This window comes from Amblyomma americanum, chromosome 6 (genome assembly GCF_052857255.1).
Source record: "Amblyomma americanum isolate KBUSLIRL-KWMA chromosome 6, ASM5285725v1, whole genome shotgun sequence".
In the NCBI taxonomy this organism is placed as follows: Eukaryota; Metazoa; Arthropoda; class Arachnida; order Ixodida; family Ixodidae; genus Amblyomma; species Amblyomma americanum.
Window position 1 is genome coordinate 10,252,523 of NC_135502.1, and position 13,112 is coordinate 10,265,634.

At 41.6% G+C, this 13,112-nt stretch overlaps 1 protein-coding gene across 7 annotated transcripts in view; it reads left to right on the top strand.

Annotated features, from left to right (window-relative positions):
* The window catches only part of LOC144136290 (methyltransferase-like protein 25B), a 30,651-nt gene that overhangs the window by 10,453 nt on the left and 7,086 nt on the right, over positions 1-13,112 (top strand). For 5 of the 7 annotated variants that reach the window (XM_077668514.1, XM_077668512.1, XM_077668515.1 and 2 more), the window contains exons 6-9: positions 1,308-1,445; positions 3,357-3,530; positions 9,879-9,986; positions 12,992-13,077. In XM_077668514.1, the coding sequence (XP_077524640.1) occupies positions 1,308-1,445; positions 3,357-3,530; positions 9,879-9,986; positions 12,992-13,077 (506 nt within the window). The other 2 variants (XM_077668513.1, XM_077668517.1) reach the window with 2 other exon arrangements.

Genomic DNA, 13,112 nt, shown 5'->3' on the forward strand with positions numbered 1-13,112 from the left:
GACTTGGCGGCACAAAGCAGGAAGCAGAAGTGTCCTTCAGTGTCGTGGTGTGACAGCGGCCACTGCTGTGTGGGGGACTATGTGCATTAGCGCATCAAAGGCATTACTGCGCTCGATGATGCCGCACGCATTTCTCAGGTTTTTCCTCTCGAATAATAGCGACATATCCATTGCTTGAGTGTTTTTGTGTACTGTCATTGTTTTTTCCGTGCCCTTAGCTGTAGTTATAATCGCGCTATAGTCATATTTTCATATTTGTGCAGACTCAAACTCCTACTCTGCGGGTTGTATTTATTGTCGCATTACATACATGTAACTGTGGTATACATACTTATATAAATGAGCCACAGCCAAGAGTAGGTGCCATATGTTTTCTTGCTTCAATAATACTGCAAGGAAAAGCAAAGATGTGGTGTGCTGGGCAGCTTCAGTGGCCGTTGTAAATATCCATTGCAGTAGAAGCAATCCTCCAAAAGAAAGACTAATTTTAACCATCCCTATTGGTTTCAGTTATGTATTTTTAAATTCCACATCTTTTTTGTTTTTTACTGGAAAGTTATACTGACTGTTGCGTTGCCCAGAGAAAATAGAAAAAAACTCTCGGCCCAACTACTCGGTTGTTCGGGCTAATATTTCACGCAGAGGTGGAATTTGGCAGTCAGTTTTTCTTTATACTATGTATGGTTGGAATACTTGCTTGATTCAGTCGGAATTAATTGCAAATCCCCATTGTCTGCAGCAACCGTGAACCGAAACGACAAACTTTCACAGCAGTGTTGCTGGTAGTGCCATCCCTCGCCTACCGGGGCAGCGAGTGATTTACAGTCGTGTTATGGTGGAGGCTGCGGAGGAGCAAAAAAAAGAGGGGAGTGGCAGTTGTGTACAAACCACATATTTTGTACCAAATATTCATAATTTAGTCAAAGAGGCACTTTTGAAACGAACCGCGCAACCGCCACTCCATGCATTTCTTCACATCCTCCACAGTAGAGTGCGGGATGCTGCTACCGTCAACACGTACTGCTGTGAAAGCTTACCGTTTTGGTTCATGGGGATTTACAATTAGTGCTGACCAAATCAGGTAAGTACTCCACCAAAACATTATAAAACAAAACTTATCGCCAAATTCCCACCTGTGTGCGAAATTTGAGCCAAAAAAGCGAATGGTTAGGCTGAGAGAATGTTTTCTCAATTTTCGTTAGTAAATGGGCCCGAAATATATCTTGCCTTTGTTGCTGCCCAACCTTATTCCATTGGTAGTTAAAAGGATTTCTAGTGTAGCTTGCGTTCTTACTGCATTTTCACAGATGACCAGTACGTATTGGTCTCCTTGCATGCCTGTGGCCAACTAAGTCCTCGTCTGGTGCGCCTATTTCATTCCTTGCCTGAGGTCAAAGCCCTCATCTGCATAGGATGCTGCTATCACAAGGCTACTACACTGAATGGTAGGTGATGACCTGCCATTGCTTTTGTTCGGACTTTATTTGTTACAGTTGCGTTGTGTATGAAAGTCACACTAACACCTTTTGTTCCAGAAATTACAACAATTACAACTGCTAGTGTGAGCCTAGCATCTGATTGATTGCTGCATCACACTCAGATACAGGAAAATGAATGCTTTTCTTTGCTGAATTCTTGTCTGGCTTGCACTCATACTGCACCCAGAGCATGCATATGGTGATAGATTTTGTTTAAAGGGGGACAGGTGCCTTGGAACTTTCTCTATTTTTGGACTAAATGCAAAGATAATGCACAGGCTTAATCAGTATTTTATGCTGATATCGATTACGTAACCACCTTACTGATATGTCAATTAGTTTTCAAGGTAATAGACACTTTCATTCCTTTCATTGCAAAAATAACAGAAAAAAAAAACACTGATCAGAAAACTTACTAACATTTGGCTAGGTAGTATACAATGCAAGGAATACAATGTAGGAAGTATTTTTTTATTAAGCCAAGATTAGATATCTTACAACTTGTTGAAGTTCAATATAGGGAGGACTGGTTGATGAGCCGTTTAAATTAGAGTGCGCAAAAAATTAGCAAGCGCAAATTGAGAAATCGGTTCCCATCATTGTATACTTTAATCATTTAGCACCATGCTGCTATGAAAATTATTCCTTTATCTGGTATAGATACAAAAATATCCTCCTTGTAAAATAGCAAGCAGTCAAAAAATTTTTTGAGACAGCAAGGAAAATCAGAGGTGAGCTTGTTTGCACCTTATAAAGTGGAATTACAGCAAAAATATTGATCCAGGGAATGAATAAATTCCTAGATATCTAGAAAATGGGCAGCAGATTTGGAAAATGCTATTTTCAAAAAATTGATTTCTTTTCACAATTTTATTGCCCTCAAGGCGCCTGTCCATGCCTAATATAGTACTTGCTTGTGGCATGCTATAATGCTCTGTTCAAGCTTACAAACATGTCAATATACACAGGACACAGTAAGTAGCAGAGACACACACAACAAATGTTGACGGGACCTAGCACTAGTCCTGTGTTTCTACATTCCTTACTCCTACTTTTGGTTTATTTTCAATGCACTGACCGCATATTTGTGAGCTTCAGTGACCCACCCCCTTCCTCCAGGAGTGCTTGGCTTCGTGTGGACTCTGCGGATAACCAATGGACCCTAGCAGAGCAAGTGCTCCTTTTCACGAGGCCCTAGTACTGGCCTCCGATAAAATTGTTTTCCTTCTCTTCAGTCGCCAATTCATCCAACTTTCTGCCTTAACTGTGCTCCCTCTAACAACAGAACATGTCCCCATATAGTACATGAATATCTGCTAATTATAATGTGAGCCTAGTACTGTAAACCCTTCTGTTCTACAGAGCTACAGAGGCACACTGCTTTTACAAACAGGCACATAGTAAAAGATATTGTCGGGTGCGTTGAGATCTGGTGCATATCTGTTTTAGGGTGCCTTGGTAGAACGTATATGAGGCAAGGGTCTAGTGGCTGTAGCCAGCTACCTTTGAGCGTATGTATATGTGTTGCATAGTTTTGATCTGCCTTCCTGAAGCAGAAGTATGCAAGAGCAGAAACCTGGCACTTTCGCATTGTACTGTGGTGTCACAGGTAACACAGGATTCCTTGTTGGCGGCATCTGGTGACTGGAAAAATCAACTAGCCCACTTGCTTGTGGTGTCTTCTGACATGTTGATTTTAACCACAAGGGATATAGTCTGTGCTTTTGAGCGTGAGTAGAGACATTTCAAAGTGCACCTGAATGTCCATTTTGCTACCTGTTGCACAGCTCTAACTGGGTGCTGTGCAGAACCTTCTTGACATGACATTATCTGGCTACCTGCTTGTGCCCGAGATGCCTTTGCCCAATTTGGTCGCAGGGTACTTCCCACTGAGCGATGAGCTGGCCAGCCTTGGGGACCAGTGGCTGAACACCAGCGCCCGGTACCAGGGTCTGCGCCTAGCCTGCCAAGAGCTGCGGCACAGCTGGGAACCGGGCCGGGAGCCACAACACCTTCTATACCGCGCCATGTTAGAAATGGCATGCCAGATGTGTATGTGTCTTTTCTTCACTTAGTAGTGCCAAGAATTGAACTGAAACACATCTGGCATAGAAAACCGCTGACAAGATCCTCAAGGGTGTGAGCGGCAGCTTACCAGCATCCCTTGACAGAAAAGCATGTAACTAATGTGTTCTGTCAGTGCTCACTTAGTGGGGCTGAAACGTGAAGGCTAATGTAGTTCAGAAAAGAGTAGCAAGCATAATGAATAAATGTAAATTGATGACATTCTAGCTGACATCTTGTCAATAAATTCGAAGTGGAACTTCATAGCGATAAAATTTAAATTGAGTTTCCGCCGATTTTACTCATCCTTTGGAAATTTGCCTTTCTTTCGAGTGGGATTTAAGAGGATGGTGAACTTGCTAAGTGTATGTGATGCACGAAAGGCAATTGGGTGGCCTGTTAGGGTGACACAGTAAACTCTATAGGAAAGGAAACATTGCTTACAGTAGCTGAGGGTAGCAAAGAACCAAGGAAGACATTTTTACAGGTAGTACAGGGTTGCTGTGGCTGGTGCACTGCAGATTACTGAGGATCAATGAGAAAGTCACTCTCCTGTCCCTCTTGCCTGCATAAGCTGATTTAATTCAGCTAATGATGTCCTCAGGAATGCACAACTCCAGCTTTGCTCCATGAATGACTAGTGGAAAGCAGTGTGGTTTCCTGCAGATCTCGAGACACAAAGTGCAAGTTGGGAGGAATAGATATGCATAGGGACTGTCTTAGAAATTGAATTATTGATGTACTTTCAGCATTTTTTAGAAATTCTCTTTCGTCTGCTATCCTGAAGTAGAGCTTATATCTGATTGAAAGTGTGCTTTGCTAAACAAGAAATGTGTTAACCTCTTAAGCACAGCCTTTGGACTTAGGTACCCAGTATAGTTATGACCCTTCGTTTTCAGGTAAAACCCAATTATACCCGATTTGTGTGTACCCCGAGCAAATTTCTTAAATTCGGGCTAAACCCGATTTCTGTCCGAAAAGAAACTTTCTAGGAAACTTGGTTTCTGTGTGGACAAAGCTAAAGGCACCGCAAGAAAATTAGCGAACATCTTGTGCAGACATCCAGAGGTCACCGGAAAACAGCGCGCTTACACGGGACAGAGAAAGAAGACACGCACACACACAGTCTTCTTTCTCTGTCGGTGTAAGCGTGCTGTTTTTAGGTGATATCATGTACCAACTGGCCCGGCAACTATCCTTATTCCAGAAATCCATTTGGAGTGGTTATGAATGTGGTCACGGCATACAAAGGCAGATGGGTGTCTCACGGACGCAGAAGTGCTGCGCAGTAGACGATAATGTGCGGGCCGAAATATTTATAATTAGGGATGTGCCAATATTTAAAATTTCGAATACGAATGGAATATGTTTGATATTTGAGAATTTCCGAAATTCAAAAATTCCCGATTACTCGCCATAGATGGTACACTGCGCTGACTTGGCATAAATTCGACCGAGGCAAAACCACAGTATCTGGGCAAATTATCCTACGATTGAGTTTAAAGTTCCAAGAAAACAATACAAAGGTCTTGTTCCCTTTTTCTCTGTAGTTTATCGCGTGGACCGACCACATTCTGACGCCACTATACTTGACCTCTTGCGAAATTCCACAAGCGGGCTTTCTTGCATATCATAGGTGCTGTGAACGAGATGACCGGCGACCCACTTTGAACAATTGCAGCGCGAAAGCACACTATTTTTCTTATCCTTCCGTAATAACTTTACACACTTAATGCCCATGTCATTCGGTCTGTTGCCTTCATAGCACTCCTAGCATAAGGTCTGCCGTCTCGCTTTGGGGTCATTCCACGCCAAACATCCCAGACGTTGCGCTCGACCGTCTCCAATTTGTTCAAAAAAATTCATGGAACCTTATCCTAATGTGCGTAATCAAATCCTGAAATATTTTTGCTGAAAAGAATAGAATTTATTCGTGAGGTGAGGGCAGATTGAATATTTAGAAAAGGCGAGACCAGGCACTGTTCAATGATTAATGAAAAATTCAAATTTATAGAAAACACTTCACATTTTTTTCAGTTGACATTTGCACAGATTCTGGCTTTCTATATAATTCAGAGCATGCGGCTTTATAGACAAATATCTTTTAAAAATCGAAAAAAGTATGAAAATGTACCATTTTTGCCGTCTTTTGTTTTAAATATCAACTTCCTCTCGGAAATTCTGAAACAGCCGTTTTGTTTCTTTAGATGTCTAGTACCTATAACAAACGTTACAGGTGATGAAACTGCGTACGTCAAGGTAGAAAAAAATGCTAAAGTTGCAAAAAGTGCGTTTTGAGCCAGAAACACTCGTTAATTTCACCCTGAGGTGGCCCAAGTAAAAATACAAACAGTAGCAGGTTACATAGAACAGTTTATTGCCTTTCATTTCTAAATTTTAATTGAGGTAATTTTTGTTTCAAGCGAGAAAAGAACTTTTGAAGTTGAGCTCTCGTGCCGCAAGTTGCGTCGTCTCTTAACGTCTCTTCACCACAGAGCACAACATTGCCAACACTGGGGCCAGACGAAATGTAGAGTTCTTGTTCTTAAGTGAAGGTTGCACTGCAGGCAAGCATGGGAACGTTTAGTCGAACAGGTATACTTGGGAAAAGATTTTCTTAATGCTGCCGGGACGGCACGTGCCAAGTGAGCTAGTTGTTCAGTGTAGTTCTGTCAAAATCATACATTCTTGCCAGCGCCATGACAGATGTAAGCACCAGCATAAGAGCTTGCGAGATGGCGATCTGGAAATGACCAGAACGATCCGGTGTTGAAACAATCCGCGACGCAGCAGCACCACGTGGCACCTGACCCTTATGACCGTCAGAGGCTCATGCCCGGTTGTTTCTGATGTCATGTCATGGCTCTATTTGATTTAATCAGTGCGATTTCTACATTAATACTCCAGTGACAGCTGTAGACGAGCCACTATGCTGGTGAATTACCTCCATGCGAGCAACGCACCTAAGCACGAACGGGCCGCGTTCACCGCCAGCGCGTCTCGCGTTACTCGCCGCAGCGGTGTGCACTTCGCACCTTCACATGCGCTCCTAGGCGCGCCCTCTCCGCCATCTTATTCGGATATAAATAAAGCACTTGTGGTATGCCTGCCACACCAGCTGGTCAGCCCTCCTCGTGGTCCATGCGAGACAACACGCTGAATACCCTTTACCCTTGCTTTTCTCCTCTTGGCTGCCCCGCACCTAAGCGGGTCTGTTCGAACTTTGAAAGAGAAAACGATCTCGTTTATTGCATACTATCTGCTGAATGTCATGCGATATATTTTTTAGCTCCAGCCCCTTGAATGCACAAGAGCGAACGACAGCAAACTGGAGTTGTTATCTGGCCATAAGTGTCATGCCATTCCAGGTACCGTGTTCTGCGGTGAAGAGACATTAACTTGAGACGACACAACTTGCGGTGCGAGAGCTCAATTTCAAGAATTCTTTTCTCACTTTAAACAAAATTTACCTCGATAAAAATTTCAGAAATGAAAGGAAATACACTGTTCTACGTAGTCCGCTACTGTTTGTATTTTTACTAGGACCACCTCAGGGTGAAATCAACTAGTGTTTTTGGCTCAAAATGCTCTTTTTGCAACTTTAGTCATTTTTTCTACCTCGATGTACGCAGTTTCATCACCTGTAACATTTGTTATAAATACTAGACATCTAAAGAAACAAAGCAGCTATTTCAGAATTTCCGAGACCAAGTTCATATTTAAAACAAAAAAACTACAAAAATGACACATTTTCATACTTTTTTTTATTTTCTAAAAATATTTATGCCGTATATTAAGCTGCATGCTCCGAATTATATCGAAAGCCAGAATCTGCAAATGTCAATGAAAAAAATGTGAAGTGTTTTCTACAAATTTGAATTTTTTATTAATTATTGAGCAGTGCCTGGTTTCTCGTCTTTTCTAAGTATACAAACTGCCCTGACGTCACGAATAAATTTTTTTCAGCAAAAATATTTCAGGCTTTGATTACACACATTAGGATAAGGTTCCATGAATTTTTCTTGAACAAATTGGAGGTGGTCGAACACAACGTCTGGGACGTTTGGCATGGAATGACCCTTTGGTCAACTATAATGAGCGGGAAAGCCCACTTGCAGAGCTTTGCATGAGGCGCCTGAAGGGGCAAGTAGAGGTGTCACGTGTCACAGCAGGGTGAGGAATCGTGTAAAAATCCTGCATATTGCATAGTGCATTGTAACCTGCACATCTCTTGAATGTGCTGCGTTTGCGCAATGGGACTGTCACATAATGATTTATCGCATTTTTGGAAAATTGTTTTTTTCCAGGGGCTGAAAGGCATTTTATAAATTGACCTTCGGATAACCCGGGCATTCCTTCCGGTTCCTTGAACTCCGAATTAATGTGATTTTACTTGCCGTCATGTTATTTTTTGTTGCCAGTCTTGTCATTTTATGGATTTCATTTTGCATAACCACATTACAGGTTGGATATTGTTATGCTGTCTAATCAAGTAACATACATTTCTGTATACATCATGTTTTTTGTATATGGTGCTGTGTCAGTCTAGTTTTGTTTAATTTCAGTTGCAGAGACCGTGCACTACTTTGAAAAAAAATAAAGGCAACAACATTTGCTTATTTATCATTTTCTGAAATATTTAATTGTACTGAACAGATATTCGATATTCGAAGCATTTTTATTTTCATATTTGATTCATATTTGAAAATTTCAATATTAAGACTCCCCTATTTATAATAAATGAAATAAAAAGATATATCAAATTTTATAGAACGTTTTCAGTGCAACCTGCTATTTCCCTATTGTTAACAAAACAATGTGCAAAAAATTGAGCATTTTATGATATGCACGAAAACGAGCGCTTATAATGAATTATCCTCTGCTAAAAATATGTCACAATAAAACTCGAATTATACAACCGTTCGCTGCAAAACCAGATTTCTACGCGAATTTCAGCTAAAAAAATATTGCCTGACTTTTCCTCCCAAATAGCCCCCCGAAATCCCCGAAAATAACCCGAAAACAAAGGGCCCTGAGTATAGCGTGCCATCTGTTCCCCATAAGCATGGAGCACAGAACAGTTCTCTAAGTAATGTAAAATAAACAGTTCTGGGTTGAAGAACCTTCAGATAGGCACAATTTTCAAGATATCACCTGCATTAAAGATCTCTGTAGTTTATGCATGCCTGATTTGTAACCTTTTTCCTTTCCTCGCTATAGAATTGAGCCAAAGAATGGCATTTGGATATCTTGCTGTTCTGTGTTGCTGTGACTGGCAGCAGTGGCAGATTTATGGGTCACTCTTGGAGAGGGAAGTTGTAGGGGCAGTCCCATGTATTTCTTTGACATTTCAATCAAGAAAAGGGGGTTAAGCATGGTCTTTCCATGTAAAATTTCTCACTTTTGGGGAGGGGGGGTGGAGGGGGACCAACCCTACTGCCCCTTTCATAAATTCGCCCCTGGCTGGTAGACAGAAACTTAGAACACATATTGGTACGCCTGGTAAATCTTTTTTTTTTTATATAGCTTGAGGAGCAGTTTTGATAAAATTCTTGATATTAACCCAGCTGTCAACTCTAGAAGTAGCATCTAATTTTTTGCTGCCTCAAAAAATGTCAAACATAACAGCAATAGGCATGTGGCCGATTTCATAGCCTCTGCTGCACGATATCTGTTGAATATTGTTCATCAGTTGTGTCACGATTAAAAAATTTGAAACACATGCACGTTTGTTCAAGCTTAAGTACTTGCTGAACGTAAAAGCACAAAAACAAGGACACAGAACAAGACAGACAACAAAGCGCTCGTGTTGTCTGTCTTATTCTGTGTCCTTGTTTTTTGCGCTTTTACGTTCAGCATGGAAAACCAACTCGCTAATGCGGCCATTATTGACTTCAGTAAGTACGTGTATGCCGTCCTGCACATGTTACTTCTTCACTGTCATTCCATTCACTGCTGTGTGATCAAGGGGCCCGTACGGGCCCCAAAACGTCGTGTTTTCTGTTCTTCAAATGTTGACGTGTACGTGTACTATTTCTGTGATGTTTGCTTCTTTGCAGACAGCGTTCCTTCAAACTCTTGATTACATATGTTACTTCTTTTGTATCCTTGCGTTTCGTGGGCTGGTAGTGATGTGAGCTGCTCTTAAAAAGTCATCAGCAACTATGGTTACAGTGGAGTGCTTTGTTCTGTGCTCTGACATCACTCCTTCCTTGTCGTGAAGTCTCTCAGTGGTTTTGCACTGCTGGACAACCTGTTGCATGCACTGCAGTGGCTCTTTTGAGCATGTACAACATGAAGTGCACATGCTGACTTCATGAACCATTCACTTTCCAGATGATCTTCCATGGAGGAAATCACGCCGACACATGGCCAGGCAGTCACAGCTATCTTCCTGGCTGGCTTATCGTGATCACATAATGCACGATGTTGACTGCTCCACAAGTGAGTCCAGCAGACCTGCAGCACATCTGAGGATTAAATATCATGGTGAAGTAATTAATTACTAGAAGAGACCCCTGGTGACGTCCCCTAGTTCTAGTTTAAGTAATTCAAGGTTCAGAGTATATGTGTATATGAAATCCTATAAGCTAATGATGTGTGCAATTAGAAAAAGCAAAACATAAAACAAGAGGGTGAGTTCGTGCTTTCTTTTTTTCTTCTGCTTAAAAACAAGACAGCCCGAGTTCTGTTCTGCAGTACGCATGTGTATTGCACGAGACGAGATATTTCACACTGACATGCTATAATTGGGCTGTAACCTGTTCTATGTTATATTTTCACACGTGTCACTTTTGCTGTCACTTTTACTTTTACAACCAGAATTTGGTTCAGCTAAAAAGTAGACTATGAAAATTTGAGTTCACGTAACAGGATGGAAAGCAGGCACTCATTTATGCCGCTGCAGCAAGCTGATCATGAGTCAAGCATGGATATTTTTGCCTCAGACGAATAAAACACTGTTATCTGTGCATGTTTAAAGCACTCAGTCTAAATGGGATTTACAAATTTATACTTCTCTATTGCATGCAACAAATTTATCATTAAGACAAAAAATTACCAAAGACAAAAGACAAGACCACAAGAGGTCAAACAAAAAGCATCCACAGTGCACTTTGTGTTACACCTTCTGTATTAACCCTAAATTTACTGCACTACACACACAAAAAAAAAGGAAGATGGAATTTCTGTTGATCACTGGTGTTTTTAAAAAATACAAGTAGCAAAAAGTGTTTCAACAAAACTATTGCAACAGAAATGAATTTTTAGCCATGTCTCACAAAAGCAACAAGAGATCACAAGTGATGAATAACGGAGCTTTTTTTCTGCAATTTTTTTGCCATGATTGCACGTAGCGATACTCAGTAATCTTTGTCCTTGCATAACACAATGAAGCAGGTGGACATCTTGTCTCCGCAAAGGAGCATTTTGCATTGGATGCAGAAGGAAATTTGCAACCTTGCATCTTGCAGGCAAAGCTGCTCACAGTGAATCATTCATGGAAGCTCTGGTGGTGCCACTTTTTTGACTGGCCGGCAGCTTTCGGAAGATGACGTCCAGCCAGGACAGTTATGCTTACAAAGCTTCAGTTTCGCTTTTAAGGTGTGCAGATGGAATGCTGCAAATTGACAACAGTTGGCGAGAGGACATTAATTATAGGTAGCCTAAATGTGCAACCACAAGTAGTAATAGTTTTACCAGATGTTACATACATACCTAGTTATTTAATGCTCATAAGAAACGAAGTACAAAAAATTGCATGTTGCGCTTGCAAGAACTGTTTCGTGTGATGTTCTTGAAATGTTCTACATACATATAATGTGTGGTAAATAAAAGGACGATCTATGGCTCCAAAGAGTTTAAAGTAATGGAACGCTATTGTGAATTAATCATTGAGTGGGATATGCTGGAGACAAGTACCTTCAGGTCTAATGAGTGCACCATAGGGGCTAAAAGAGAGAAGGGTGTAGAGTTTTGAGGTCATATGACAAATCCAGAGTATTCTGCTCTAGATTAGCACATGACAATGCAGAATAGAGCTCTTGGCAGCTAGTTCACCAACCAGAGTTTTCTCTCATGCCATACTGTGGTAGGGTGTCATGGCAATCATTCCGGAAAAGCAAAAAAACATCTTCAGTGCCCTAAACCTAACTCATGGTATGACAAGCACAAATGCAATGTCCTTTAACAAAAAAAAAATAAACAACTAGAGCAGCATCAGAACAAGGCGATTTCCCTATGCTGTGATGGTTAATTTCATTTATATCTAACATTGACTGACATTGTGCTCCTTCCCGATTCCTTGCTACTTCATAGTGATGAGTACTGTTTGCTTTACTTCAAATCTAGAATATGCTGATACTATATTTAGCCGATATTGTATAATTAGCAACATGCGCTCGTCACAGTTCCACTTAGTCTCCTGGCCCTGGAATTTAGAAAGGAAGACCAGCAGATTCATTTTGCCTCTATCATGCATGCCACTGGCTGTTGTGGAAGTGAATTATTCTTCCTACTTTGAGATGGGAAGGAGGACCATCCACCCTGCAGCAGTCATGCAAATGCCACTCATAGGCTTTCATTTACATGAGCATGAGAACAGATGGCAAGTGTTTTCCTTTGTGCATTTGTGATGTTCTTTCACGTTCATTTCCAATAATGCTGTCATTCATGCCGCCTTCTTGGTGAGGACAGGCTTTGTCAGTGTCTTTAACGGTGTAGCAACACTATGACGAAGGATAGAAACTGGCAGACAGTAGGCTGCTGTCCGATATGGTGCACAATAAATCTTGTCTGAAAGCACCACGTGCTGAAGGTAGTCACTAGACCCATTTGATTCCCTGCCTATTTTCTAACACTAAGGACAGCATCAGTATTTCTTTACTCTAATTGTTTTCCCGACTTTGTGGGCTCCACATGTGCAAGGCTTTGCAGCAGTGCCTCCTCTGCACTTTCAGTACAGTCATGTTGAACAGTTCACAGTGGAACCACTGTTGGATACCTCTGTTCATTTACTCACCATGGTGTGGCACTGCTTACAGGAAGTGGTGGCTTACATTGCTGCACAGGCTCATGGCATGGCTGGTGAATGATTCTTTTCGGAAGGAACAACAAGAACCTAAAAATCGGTTCATTGAATTTCTGTTTGTACACTAGTTGCAAGGCGCTCCTTCTCTCACTGCATACACAGAGTAGGCACAAGCAATAGCGGACAGGAAAGAGCCAGAAAGGAAAATGGGAGCGGGCATGATTTGCTGGCACCTTCCGATCTGCCCAGCACTGAAAATGTAGAGAAAGCACTGCTTTGTATTTAGCTGGGGATTCACTCCACTGTGGCTTTTCCCCTAACCGCACACATGAACCTTTGTGATACTTTGTCATGCCGGAAAATGCCATTGGAAAAGCAGTGGACACGTTTAAACTGAGAGCGTGGGTGGCACTACTTGCAGGGAAGGAACATGACGCCTGGTGCAGCATTCTCGATCAACTGCACACAACACACGAGGGCCAGTTGCCAAAGGTGCGAGTGCTTACGGTAGGTTTTTTCCCTCGAGCCAGCCTTTTGGCATT